The sequence below is a fragment of the Cebidichthys violaceus genome, unplaced genomic scaffold, assembly GCF_023349555.1.
Source record: "Cebidichthys violaceus isolate CVI_PGR_0920_01 unplaced genomic scaffold, fCebVio1.0.p SCAF_65, whole genome shotgun sequence".
Taxonomy (NCBI): domain Eukaryota; kingdom Metazoa; phylum Chordata; class Actinopteri; order Perciformes; family Stichaeidae; genus Cebidichthys; species Cebidichthys violaceus.
The window spans coordinates 1,029,158-1,042,264 of NW_027176872.1; the positions used below are offsets into that span (position 1 = coordinate 1,029,158).

At 43.9% G+C, this 13,107-nt stretch overlaps 1 protein-coding gene across 4 annotated transcripts in view; it reads right to left on the reverse strand.

Annotated features, from left to right (window-relative positions):
- LOC137890489 (oxidation resistance protein 1-like) overlaps nucleotides 1–13,107 on the reverse strand; it is a 152,310-nt gene that overhangs the window by 6,618 nt on the left and 132,585 nt on the right. For 2 of the 4 annotated variants that reach the window (XM_068734583.1, XM_068734584.1), the window contains 5 exons: nucleotides 11,703–11,887; nucleotides 9,100–9,773; nucleotides 6,519–6,684; nucleotides 3,953–4,118; nucleotides 672–752 (listed from right to left, as the gene is read on the reverse strand). In XM_068734583.1, the coding sequence (XP_068590684.1) occupies nucleotides 672–752; nucleotides 3,953–4,118; nucleotides 6,519–6,684; nucleotides 9,100–9,773; nucleotides 11,703–11,887 (1,272 nt within the window). Of the gene's footprint in view, nucleotides 1–671; nucleotides 753–2,372; nucleotides 3,933–3,952; nucleotides 4,119–6,518; nucleotides 6,685–9,099; nucleotides 9,774–11,702; nucleotides 11,888–13,107 lie in introns of those variants that run through there. The other 2 variants (XM_068734585.1, XM_068734586.1) reach the window with 2 other exon arrangements.

Sequence of the window (13,107 nt, forward strand, 5' to 3'; positions counted from 1 at the left end):
TTTTCTCTGACCAACTGACTGTTGGGGTTATTTATCTTTCTCGATAACAGAGGCTGATTGTGGAGCGCTTCCCCACTGGTGGCTGGGATGCTCTCATGTTTCAGTCCTCATTCAAGTCGGGCCTACCTGCATTGTCCTCAGAAAACATCACTCAGCCCGTCAAGGGAGCCTTACTTCCACCCCACCCCACCAACGCACCATCGCTTTGCCCTTAACTATTCTATACAGTCTGGTGATTTGTGCATAAAAGACAATACCCATTTCTGTGGGGCTAAAGTAAAATCTACATATTGATCATATCTGATCTAGTGGGCTGACGCACTAAATATAGTGACGAGTCTGAGACTGAAAGCCTGACACATTGAGATAAGGCTGAGGTCACATGAAAACCTCATCACACAGTTTTCTGTAATGACTTGATAACAATTTTTTTTTTACGTCAAATGCTTGAGAAGTCATTCCCAATTGATCTTGAATGGCAAGTTTTGAACAGGTTTCATATGCCCAAACCCTCGTGAAACCTACTCAACAGATTACTGTCATGTACAGCATGTGTTTTTGAGGTTCCTATGCAACATCAGCAGCAGCTAAAGCCTGCAGGAGCCTATGGGAGACCATCCTGGTGCAGGCAGAGCAGAGAGACAGGGGGCAGACAGGGCTGGTCAGGGCACCTGGAGTCGTTTGCAGAGCGAGCGTAGATCTTCACTGTTTAGTGCATCAATCCGACGGTGGTACTCCGTCAGAGACACTACCTGGTAGTATAAAGACAGGAACAGGTGGAACATAAAACTCTGCCAGATCCATCACTGGCCAGGGAAAGGAAAGGGTGAGTTTTTGGAAGGTATTATGTTATTATATGCACTAGGTAGTGCGATTTCAGTGAACTTAACACTGCTCTTTGAATAAAGGGAGATGTATACAAATTTTAAGAGACAAATTCTAACAAAGGCTTACAGCCACTGTAAACAAGAAGGAAAGGGGTGGAGCATATCAGAGCACGCCACCGTTTTGCATGTTTGTGTAATATGTAACAACACCACCATCGGTTACTCAGTTAGACTAAAAGTTAACGTAAACCAAAGGACGGCAATAACACTCCAACAGAAAGTACGATCAGTCTTTCTTGTAGCCAACCCCAAATGCAAAAAAACCCCACAAAACTAAGTGAGGGCACTGAACTCACAACAGTCGAGGTACGACTGACGCAACGCTAGATGCCAAGTCCATGAACATTAACCCACTCTCTCCGTAAGGAACAGTAATCCACCACTACAACTGCAGCCCAGACGGACCAACACGATGACCTATGAGCATGGCTACATTCCAACAAAGTTACACCCCACGCTACCAACTCCACCGAGAGCTGCTGCCTCTGTTCTGCCACTGAGTAAACGTTGGCGTTTAATAGTCCACTGTGTCTCGGTACAGGAGAGATATTTAAAGCCTCGTGTGCGAGATAAACAAACAAAGCCACAAATACCACACACTCGCAGAGTCATATTAACTGATCTAGGTCTCTATTTCAATGGATATTAAACTATCTGGGAACTGATGTCATAAGCCGTCTTTGATTCTTTAACTGTTTTTATTATTATTTCTTTTATTCATATATTTTTTTTTTTACAACAGACATTCTTGCACTCACCTTGTTGCCTCTGGTGTAAATACGTTTTTGGGTAACAAGCTGCCTGTTTAAAGCACTCAATAATGCAGCACAACGGGTGAACTACAGCCCTGATGAAAAATACATCTGTGCCTCGCTTCACTTCCAGCTCAACGCACTTTAGTGCGTTTGTCCCCTGATAAAGAGCAACGTTAAGCTAGCAGCATGCTAACCTGCTACAGACTTTTCAATGTCTATCAAATGCCTTTTATTTTGAAGAGATCAATGTCATGAAAAAGGTCAGCATCTGGAAGTGACCGGTGAATTAAATACGGTGTCATACAGCACGGGTGACTGATTAACGGTCACTTTACGAGCTGTAAACTTGAAACATACAGTTAAAAATAACTGGTAACTCCTAAAACTGTTTGGTAATGAGAGGTTAAGAAAAGTGATGAATGAAAAAGGGTCCTGCCTCTCTTAACCGGCACCTAGCAACTGGAAACTTTCACACATCGTATTACACAGTGCCAAGAGCACAGACAACCGAGGAGAGCACTTTCCTGACTGCTAAAGAGTGGTCAGATAGTGGCCACTTTGTTTAACATCAGTCACTGACCTAGACCATATCGGCTAATGGGCTAGCGGGCTAGTTAGCTTCGCTAGCGAGCTAGCACGGCTTGCTAACAACAACAGCAAGAGAACACACAAGAATAAGGTTCACACATCGCTGGAGACTGAAAACATGATCAAAGCTCAAGGAACATACACAGGTGTACTTGGGGGTCAGCCGTGTCTCTTGGTCTTTCATCCTCCTAGAAAACATGTCTTGCTTTCTGGGTGAGGTTGAAGTCGTGAAGTCACATTACAGATCCTTTAAGTTCCCCCGTGTAGCCCCGAGACAAGAAGACGGAGTTGGTATGAAGCCTGGCAGCCTGCTCGACTAAAATAGAAACATTTCTTTCCAATAGGGTTTCTACGCCGTATGATTTGTGTGGCATCGCTAAAGTCCAATAACAATACGGGACAGGAGAGAACCCGGCTTCTCATTGGTTAAAAGAAAATACGAGCGGTCCCATAACAGACAGGATTTAAAGAGACAGTACCACCACGAGCCCATGAGGTAGAGATTTTGGTAGATGAGATCCTTGGTTATAAAAAAAACTAAGTCAAAATAAATCAATAATACAAAAAAATACATTAATAAAACTACATTTAGTGAGTCTTTTACTTTTTAGTTTAACAAAACTAAACTGTTGGTAAAACATCTATTTGTATTCTTTTTTTTTTTTTTTTTTTTTTTTTTTACCATTTTTCTTCTTAAAGCAAAAACGGTATTGCTTAAAATTCATTGCTACAAAAGCAGCAAGTTCCTGTTTAATTATTCAAATGTAATGGATCATGTAGGGACAAACAAATCAGTCTACTTTGTTTCCTACATCATTCATTTACATTAAAATTTAAATCCTGACCACTGCTTCCATCGTATCTATTTCTTCATACAACGAATGCATCCCACATGCTCAAAAACAATCTCATTTTACCAAAACCATCCAACATATGCCGATACAGTACTGGAAATCTAGATGGACATCCCTTGTCTATGCTCCCTAGTCTTACTGCCACATTCTGTCAATGTGCAATGAGGACGCCTTGAGAAGTTAGTTTGACGAGAAAGGAAGACAGCTTGAACCCACATCAGTGCCACATGAGTTTGGGGTGATTTCAGAGCCAAAAAAACTCCCAAAACTGCTTAGTTGCTCAATGATTACATTCCCTGCAGCAACTTATAATTGTGTTAGCCTTTGGCCATTCAGCAAAACAAGTTGCCAAATGCTAGTGACAGTCACACAACATGTGATGAAACTACATTACACTAACTGAGAAGAGTAAACAATTACACAAACATGCAAAACACTTTGGTTGGAAGTTCAGTGGAGCGCATTTCCAAGCAAAGCAAGTGTTCACACAACTTACACAACTTACTGTACATGTGATAGAAAGTTCAAACAAAAAAGTTACCATCAAATCAAGAAATATGCAGTGGTACATAGAAGTGCAATATACAGAAGCAGAATACGAAACTAAAGTTTTGACAACTGCACAATTCTGATGGATTCAAAACCATGATCAGCACAATACGTTTGGACTATGCATTACATAACGAAAGCAAATCAACACATTTATATAGAACATGTAAATCAACACACAACAATAAACTGGTTTCACAGGTTATGGATTAAACCATAGTGGAGAGCTATACTTAATCCATGTGTGTGAAGCTTGAGACAACACAACAGGTGTGCTTTAAGCAAAGTGAGGGAGCAGTTTTAGCCGTGTGGACCTTACCTCCCACTCCTTGACATTGAGGTCGGTGATGGGCTCGTCCTCAGCTGTTTCTGACACATCATTCTTCTTGACAACCATAAACCCAGGCTCTTGTCCCATCCCCCTGACCCCCTCACCGTACATGTCCGGGCTCCACTGCATGAAGAACACGTACAGGTGGTCTGACCTGGGGGGGAAGAAACACAACTTCCATCAGGACATCAACTCTCCTTAAATGTTATGCACCTCCCGTCATGTCAAATTCCTTGCATGTTAAACATACCGTGGCAATAAACGGTTCTGATTCTGAAAGTCCTGAGAATTACTGAATATTCTCAAACTGTGGCTGTGAAGGAAGCATTTTAACATCAACAGTAATTTCTGCCTGCCTGTGTGACACAGTGTGTTCTTGTTGAGTATTTTGCGTCAAGAGCTGTCACTTTGTGCTTAAGTGTGGGAACACTGGGAACAAATGGTCCTATAATAACAAATAGTTGAACCTGCGAACATTGATTTTGTTGTTCCCTTGTGGGCATCCCGACAAGCTGTAAATACAATATTCATATATGATGAAGTTATTACAGCTAACGGGTTGGCTAATAGTTTCTTATTTACACATCAAAGTAAAAAAAGCAACCTTGGCATTCATTTGGAGTCTTATTTCTGGACACCAAAATAATGTAAGTCCCATAGTCACTGTCCTTTTAGCCCCGTTTTGGTCTCCGCCAACCCCTGGGAAAACATCTGTCTCTTTAGCTGCTTAATGCTCCTTATCTCCTGTAGCTCTCAAACATTGCGACAATAATTTTGCCCCTCTCTGCTCTCCCCTTGTGTCTGCCGTTACATGAGACCCATGCAAACAGTTTAGGATAAGATAAGATAGTACGGCATAACTCACCAAGAGTTAAAAACAAATACAGTTTGTGTCACATACTGACTTTGGACATGACAGAGCTGTGCAGACTCGGTAGGCTGAGCTTTATTCAGTGTTGTGGTTGTGTACCTCCCTTCAATGGCCTCCCTTTCTTCCCACACCATTGCCAGGACACTTAAAGACACATCATGCGGGTCGCCTCCCATCTAGGTCAAGCTGCAGAAAGTCTAGCGGCGTCTGAAGGAAAGGACTATGAGCCGCTGTGTTGTCAGTCCCAACAGCTTATGATCACTCCTCCCACACACCTCAGCCCGCTTGCGATTCCAAGAAAGACAAGTTAAATATAATGAGTAGTCCCATGTATGCGCACCGTCTCTAAATAATAGCTTTGAATCTGAAATGCCCCCCGGGGCTCTCGTTCCCAGGAGCAGCGTGCGTCGCAGCAAACTTGTTTTCCAGGTGGGAAATGCTGCAGCTAAGCAACCGGCGGATGACAACAACAACGCTGTAACAAACAAGACTCCTGAAGTTCATAATTAATAATGAAGAGAGGGGGTTCTGTGTCATTACTGCACTCTCAACACATCACATAACCAAGAAGCATTCATGGTACCGTGACTAACTAAAAAAGACATGCCTGTTTGTTTGATTCAAATGGGATTAACAGCCTGAGAGAACACCATGTGTGTTGCTGCTGTAAAAGTACAGACCGACGTACTGGAAACAGAGGAGGTGCTGTGCAACTCAAGTCTGGACAAGTGACTGATCAGATCCACTTCATGTTCATTATCACCATTTTTGTTCCTTTGCATCCTTCTCTCTGAAAAGATACGACAGACAATTTAACTACCACTGAACTGGAGCCAGATTTGGCTGTAATAAATGGCCTCTGATTTATTAAATTAAGCTTTTGGGATTAACTCTCCATATCAAACATATTACGCCACTTTTTCATGAAATGCGTCTCCTTCCAGCACGAAGAGCTGTAATGTAATTATGACTCCTGCTTGCTTGGCAACTGTACATCCAGACGGAGCGCTCCAACTTGGAAAAACACATAAACAAGCCATATCTATTTTCAGTTGATAGAAAACATTACAGCTTAGGTCAGAACAAGTTCAGGAGCATTTTTGTGGGCGGAACTCTTTCCGAGGATACAAAACTAGGAAAAATACGAGCTTTATTGTTGGATGGGTTGGTTGGATGGGTTGGTTGGTTGGTTGGTTGGGGGTGTTTGTGTGTGTGTGTGTGTGTGTGTGTGTGTGTCCCAGCGCAGGAATAAAGTGCATGTCTGTTTCCCTGCAGAGTGAATGAATAATAAATTGTTTAGCTGTCTGGCAGAGGCAGCACAGGGAGATGGGCAGGAGCCGCAGTGGGAGTCAGACCTGACAAAGAGTGCATATTTGATTGGTTTCAAACATTAAAAGGACTGGAGGTGAGGCCCCTCGGTAACTCAGCTGAATATTGTGGTGTGTTAGGAGTATGTTAGGGTTAGGCTAGGTCAAATCTCTGCAGCTCTCTGCACTAAAAACAAAGTCTGCTGCACTCTAAGTGGACCTATCGGAGGCTACTATATCATGTACTTTACTTTGTAGTTTTTCCATTTTAAAGATTGTTCCACATCATCAGATACAGCACTGGTTTCACTAATGTTATTTAGGCTACCACAAAAAAGGATTTGCTTGTATTCAAAGGTGTGGCAGAGACACTGACCTCTCCTGCGGCACAGCAAACCAGTACTCGTGCTTCTTGCCCTGCTGGGCATACTGCTGCATGGAGGCGCTGGCGTTAGAAATAAACGTCTTCTTCATGGGCTTCCCCACCCGCAGACACAGGAACTTGTGAGAGGGGTGCTTCCGCCTCTCCGCCGACCCTGTACCTGAGAGAGGAAATCGTCACATGGTCACTAAAGCACACAAATGGGTTATTTCATGGCTTAATAGCAGCAACAAACCGGACACATTGTTTTAAAGGAATGGGTTTGACATTTTGGGGAACATGCCTGTTCGCTTTCTTGCTGGGAGTTAGATGAGAAGATCAACATTACTCTCATAACTGTACGCTAAATATGAAGCTACAGCCAGTTAGCTTAGCCTAGCATACAGACTGGAAACTGCTAGCCCAACATAAGATTTTACACTTATGTTGTGTGTATAGATCAAACTAATGAGATATAACAAGTTAATTAGAGAGCTTTACAGGTGTTGCTAGGCAGACGTTGCAAGTTTTGGACAGAGCCAAATTAGCCGTCCCCCGTTTCCAGTCTTTGTGCTAAGCTAATTAAACCTTTGGCAGCTTTATATTTACCGTACAGACACAAGAGTGGTATCAATCTGAACATCGAACTCTCGCCGGAAAGCAGAGCATCATGTTTCCTGAGTTTCAAATTTCTGCCATCTAAAAACAAAACACGTCTGGTTGATTAACTGCGTATTCTCCGGGTTATACTTGCTTTATGCATGTGACCTAGTTTTCTATCCTCTATCTGCTGGCTACTTCAACTGGCATTAGTCATTTAGTGGCTGAAACGCAGCAGATGACAGAAACAAATGGAAAAGCACAATATAATTGATAGTGGCACGGAGTCTTCCTCCCGTGGTACATTATCAATGGCCTATTATAAGGTCGCAGCCCCAGGGAGCTGAATGACATCACTGCACCAGTGACATTACACTGCCACATATTGTCAGCTCCTGGTTGGGCAGCTCAACATAACTAGCAATAACGACAGACAAAATAATCCGCTTAGACAACACGCTCAGTGGGACAAATTCAGTTTTCAGAATGCATTAATTCTGTATTAATGCAGCCTGTTTTTGAGGTTGCTGCCGTTACTTGTGTCGGCTGTGCTAATGTGCACAGAATAATGGGCAGCCCTGCTGAGATCCCCGTGAATTAGAGCTGCTTTTGCAGCCCGGCTCCTCTGCGTGACAATAATTGATGGGGAGAAAATGGCAAATCTCTCTCTCCAACTGTCTTGGTCTGTTTCTTCTTGGGGGAGGGACATCTTTTTTTGGACAGTGGGCTGCATGGACACAAGTGAGTGTGACATACTGAGGCCACTGTGGGATAACAAGACCCACACTGTGCCACCCAGGGCTTTAATTAAAAGGATGCTGCCATGGTTTCGTATATGTTAGCCAATTAGTAGTAATTGCATAGGATTTGCCAGACATTTTCTCGAGCACATCTTGTCTATTCTTTTTTTTTTTTTTTTACTAACTACCCAACTCACTGCTTTCCTAGTTTAATTCCATCATCTTGCTGGAGAGATTCTGCTACCTTTATGTTATTGCTGGTGGCGATACAGTTGAGAGAAAGGGCTGTTATAAAACCACTTGCTGGTGCATTCAAGGATAATCTGAAACTGCCATTTGTCAAAATTGTCAGGAAACCGGAAAGACGATGTGCTATTGTCTATTGTTTTCGTGAATGAAACTACTTGTTTCTTTTCCTTCTTCTTCTATTTGGTGTCCAACTTATTTGAAATATAGCACATAAATATAAGTTTTTTTAAAAGATTAAAGAAGTCCACACGTTTTAACTCATTTTTTTCTTTTGGTTTCGTATATATATATATATATATATGTTACTGGAAGGTGGCTTGTTATATCATCCAGCGTGGAATGGACCACCAATAACTAACTACCCAAATTTGGCAGGTTAAAACATAAAGCCACTGGTGCGATCCTTTAATCTTAAACATGGCAATGAGAACAAAATACGTTTATTCCAGGCTTTGGGGAAGGTAGTATTTGTCTAAATCCACATGAAAGCAACCCAGAGAAGGATGTCACGTGTAAATAACACCTCTCTGAATGCCGTCTCAGAAGAGGTTTTGATGTTGGGTTTCATCGCCACCGTGTTTCGTCTTTGGGCATCACTTGTGTTTGTGGCGTTGTGGTGTTTGATAGGCTTTAGCTTATCGCCCAGAGGAGAGGCCCAGACCACCAGAGCCCGAGATCAAAGAGCTACATAAAGCCCCATAAAGCCCGGCTAGCTCCGCCGAGCTGATAACAACAGAGAGGCTGCCATTTTCCTTCGTCTTTATATTCCAATTACTAGCACCGAGGCAGAGTGGAAACAGCAAGGTTATCGGGACCCAACATGAGAGACGTGATTCTGAAGCAGTCCGAGAGGAGAGCAACTCGCTTTGATAGTCTTCAGAAGAATATGGATGTAGGGGCTGCAGCTAAAAGACAACATGAAGCCAGATACCTGAAATGTCCTCTACCTGTTTTTCACGAGCTTCGACTTACACGTCTTCCAACTGTTACTATGTAAAGGTGTTTACCCTCTGCAGAGTTCTGCGTGCCGTCCTTTGGCGTCTGCTCTACATCCTCCTTTTCCTCCTTGCCCTGTTGCATAGTGTCCGTTTTGGAGACGTCTGTCCCCTCGTTGGCTTCCCCCTGTGGACTGGCTGAGACAGAGGTGGTGTCTGCGGCACCAAGTGTGGCTGAGCTTTGGGACCCCGGGCGAGAGGTGCTGCTGCTGCTGCTGGGGCCTTGGGCCTGGCTAGTGCTGCTGCTGCTGGTGGTGGTGGTAGTGGGTGTGCTTGGTGGCTTCTCTACACTGTGCTGCTTGGATCCCATGGGGGACTGGCTATCCCTCTCTGTGGCAGTGTCTGGTGGATTGTCCTCTGCTTTCGCCGCAGCGCTCTGCTGCGGCTGACTGCCCGCGCCGAGGGCACCGCCTGGGGCCCGGGACGCGGCACCGCTGGCCTCCACCTGGGTGACGGTTTGCACAGACTCCGTGGAAGCGCCCGAGGACTTGTCCAGGCGGAGGTCCTCGTTAGACGCTTGCTCCTCCTCACGGATGGGGGACAGCTCCGTCTCGGTGAAGACGTCTTCGGAGAAGGAGCCCTCGGTGCTGCGCGGGGCCGTGCTGCCGCTGTCCCCCGGCTCCCTCAGGCGCTGCTCTGGCTCCTTCTGGGAGGGATGTCTCTCGGTGGGAAGAGGCTCCAGGTCACTGGAAACGAAGAGAAGCAATAAGACGTGTGCAACTCTTTCACGAGTAGAGGAATATTTGGACATTTCCCTACATGCTCTCCATGTAGAGGGATCAGTTCAGCTGTTATGGTTAGGGTTAGTCAGCCTGTAAAACCAATTGTACGATGCCTTCTGTGGCTCTGAAGGAGCCGTCTAACATATGAGAAAACTTGAGACGTTAAACACAATAGTCTGTGTTACAAACTGGGGCCATGGAGCTGGAAAGACATGGATGCTCTAATGAGAAACAGTATTGAGCTCCACCTCGGTCAGGGCCTCTGCATATCCTCTTTTGTGAGTGCCCCATCTTTTTAGAACACTAAATCACTTGAGTGCACTTCTAACCAATCATCAGCCACATTTATGATCAATAACCTATCATTAAAAGGGTCAATGCATAATGCCTGCATTTCCTTGCTGAGAGTTTATTTTAACAATCGACCTGCTACATCCTCTCCCATTGTTATTTAACAAATGCTCAAACTAAATTTAAAAGATCAAACTATGCAAGTCTTGCAGAGAGAGATGCCCTGATCTTCTTAAAACATCATCATGTTTCGATAGATTTATTTACATGAGCATATCTAGTGGTTTGGGTCATACATGCAGTCTGTTCAAAGTTTGGCAATTCACTGTTGCATGACAGGAACGGAAACGAAAAAAAAAGCAGGAACCACAGTGAACTGCTTAGAGGAACTGTTATCAAGGTGAACACCTTGTGCCCCGTCATTCATGTTGTCATTCAACATGAACTGATATATGCATAAATACTGTCACACCAAAGTTGTGCATATTTAGAACAGTATGTTTTTTATTTCATCAATTTTTGTTAGGAGCGATAAATGAATAAAAAAGCTGTATAACATTACAGCAGGATTTAATTGTATGTGCAAAAGGACCAAATACAAACATTCTATTACTTGAAAACCTCTAATGAGAAGACAAAACACAAAACACTTGTTTTTAACCAGCCCACAGAATCACATTCTGCAGAGCACTTGTTGCTCTACTGTGTGTTCAGACAGAGATGTAGAGAGAGAGAGGTCAGCAGAGAGACAAAGAGAGAGAGACAGAGAGAAACAGGGAGAGACAGACAGAGAGAGACAGACAGACAGAGTGTGACACACACACACACACACACACACACACACACACACACACACACACACACACACACACACACACACACACACACACACACACACACACACACAGAGAGAGAGAGAGAGAGAGAGAGAGAGAGAGAGAGAGACAATGGATCACAGCTGAGGAAACAGCTGGGCCTGGCACAATAACTGCTCCATGGGCAACACTTGACTGCGTAAACACAAAAAACGCTCAGACCCCCCAAAAACGGACTCCACAGAGTTCCTAATATTAGATCACAGTTGCCTTTATATCAATCGGTCTTCAAAAGCAACAACATTAAAACAATTTAAATGAAGCAAAAAACTCGTGGGAGGAAACACAAGTGGATCCTCTGAATTGGCTGCTTCCTAGTGCATGAAGAGGTGAGCAATCCGTACGTAGGAGGGGTGAAGGCATACTTCATTAACCCTGGTGTAATTGCCGTTTCCTTTTTATTTTGGTATGTGTGTGAGGGGGAGGGGGGGGGGATTAAACTGAAAACTTGAAATTGGTTGCTGATGCAATCTGACCGCGGGTGCAGCAGAGAATGACATTGATTATAGCGAGGTTGCTGCGTTTCTGGGAAAGGTGAGAGCTGGAGAAAGGCATTTGAATTAAACTGTGGGGAAAGATAGAAAGTGTAACTACAAGAGCGTGTGTAGGAGTAAATTAGAATCACCAGTCAGGGTTTATATACTTGAAATAACTACATGTGCGAGTCTTCATAGAGGTCTTTCCCATACATGCTCAACAACGGCATATGTCAACGTTTCTTTCTTACTCGGGCACAGCCTCTCTGATCTTGGGGTCAGTGATCTCCTTGCAGATGGCAGCAGACTGCACCTCCTCCAGGGGACACATGATGCCGTACTCCTCGCACCCATGGGCCTGAACCAGTGGGTCCATCCGGTGGGGGTCGAACATGATGTTGTTGGGTGTCACCAGCAACACCCCGCTCACCGCACCCTGAATCGACACGGGAGAAGAGAGGGACGGGCGAGGGAGGAATTAGAACCCCATCAGAACTTTAAACGCATATAAAAAGGAAGAGCTTAGCATGTTCATCGACCGCCGAAAGATAATCAAAAGCACCTCGGTCACATAAAGAACTCAAAGCCGAATCAATTTGAGACCGCAAATGTCCTAAATCAAGTAGAAGTTATTGACTGCCGGCACCGAGACCACTTCAGTGCTTTCATTTGGTACCTGGGAGTGAATCAGCTGTGGTTCAATACCATGGATCTGTGTGTGTGTGTGTGTGTGTGTGTGTGTGTGAGCAGGACAGCTGAGTAGTGTGTTGACGCACACACATACACAATATGTTTTCTTTGTTTTTCTTTTGTATTATCATAGCAAACTGCACATTTTCTTTTTAGAACCAAGGTCAGTCAGATCTCAGTCAAAAAAACAGAAACCAGGTACTGAACAGAGGTAAAGAGGATCTGAACACAACATGTAACTGCACCCAAGACCTTTTAAGATCCTCAATCTAGATAACTCACTTCACAGCACTTCAAGGGGCTGCAGAACAACATTAACTCTAATCAGCAGAATTAAACTACAGTCAGCAGGAGAGACGCTCGTCTTCATGTGCTGGTCTGCAGGGTTATTCAGATCCGCCCACACATGTGCCCACATAGTTACTGTGCTCTCATTTTATCCTCGTTCCAGGGTTTCTTAAATCAATTCGACAACAACAAACAAAAAAACAACAACGGCGAGCTGGAGTGCTTCTGTTTATTAAGATGTGAAAGATGGCGGTGCATTTCAGTGGAATGACTTTCCCTCTAACTGCCTTGTTTACGTCTGCCTCGGTTGGTGAATTCATGTTTTGCTGAGAATACCATCGGAGGGCACCGAATTAGCAACTGAAACGGCAAAAGACGATCACGTTTTTCAAAAGCGAAAGTGGTCGTCACAGACGGCGTCGTCTGCTAAAGTGAAGCGCTTGGTACTTGTTCTTGTGTTATTGTGGAAGGGTGTAAACTACCGAATCTCAACAGAAGAACTTCTATCGATGGTTTAGAACGCTGAACAACAAACCAAGAAATAGAGAAACTTTAATGGTGGACTTATATTTGAAGTGCGTTACTTTTCTTTTCATATCTACAGCCAAGCCTTTTGAAATATGGAGTGGGTTGAGAACCTGCAGCTGCGGCTGTATACAATAATCATATATTTAGTTT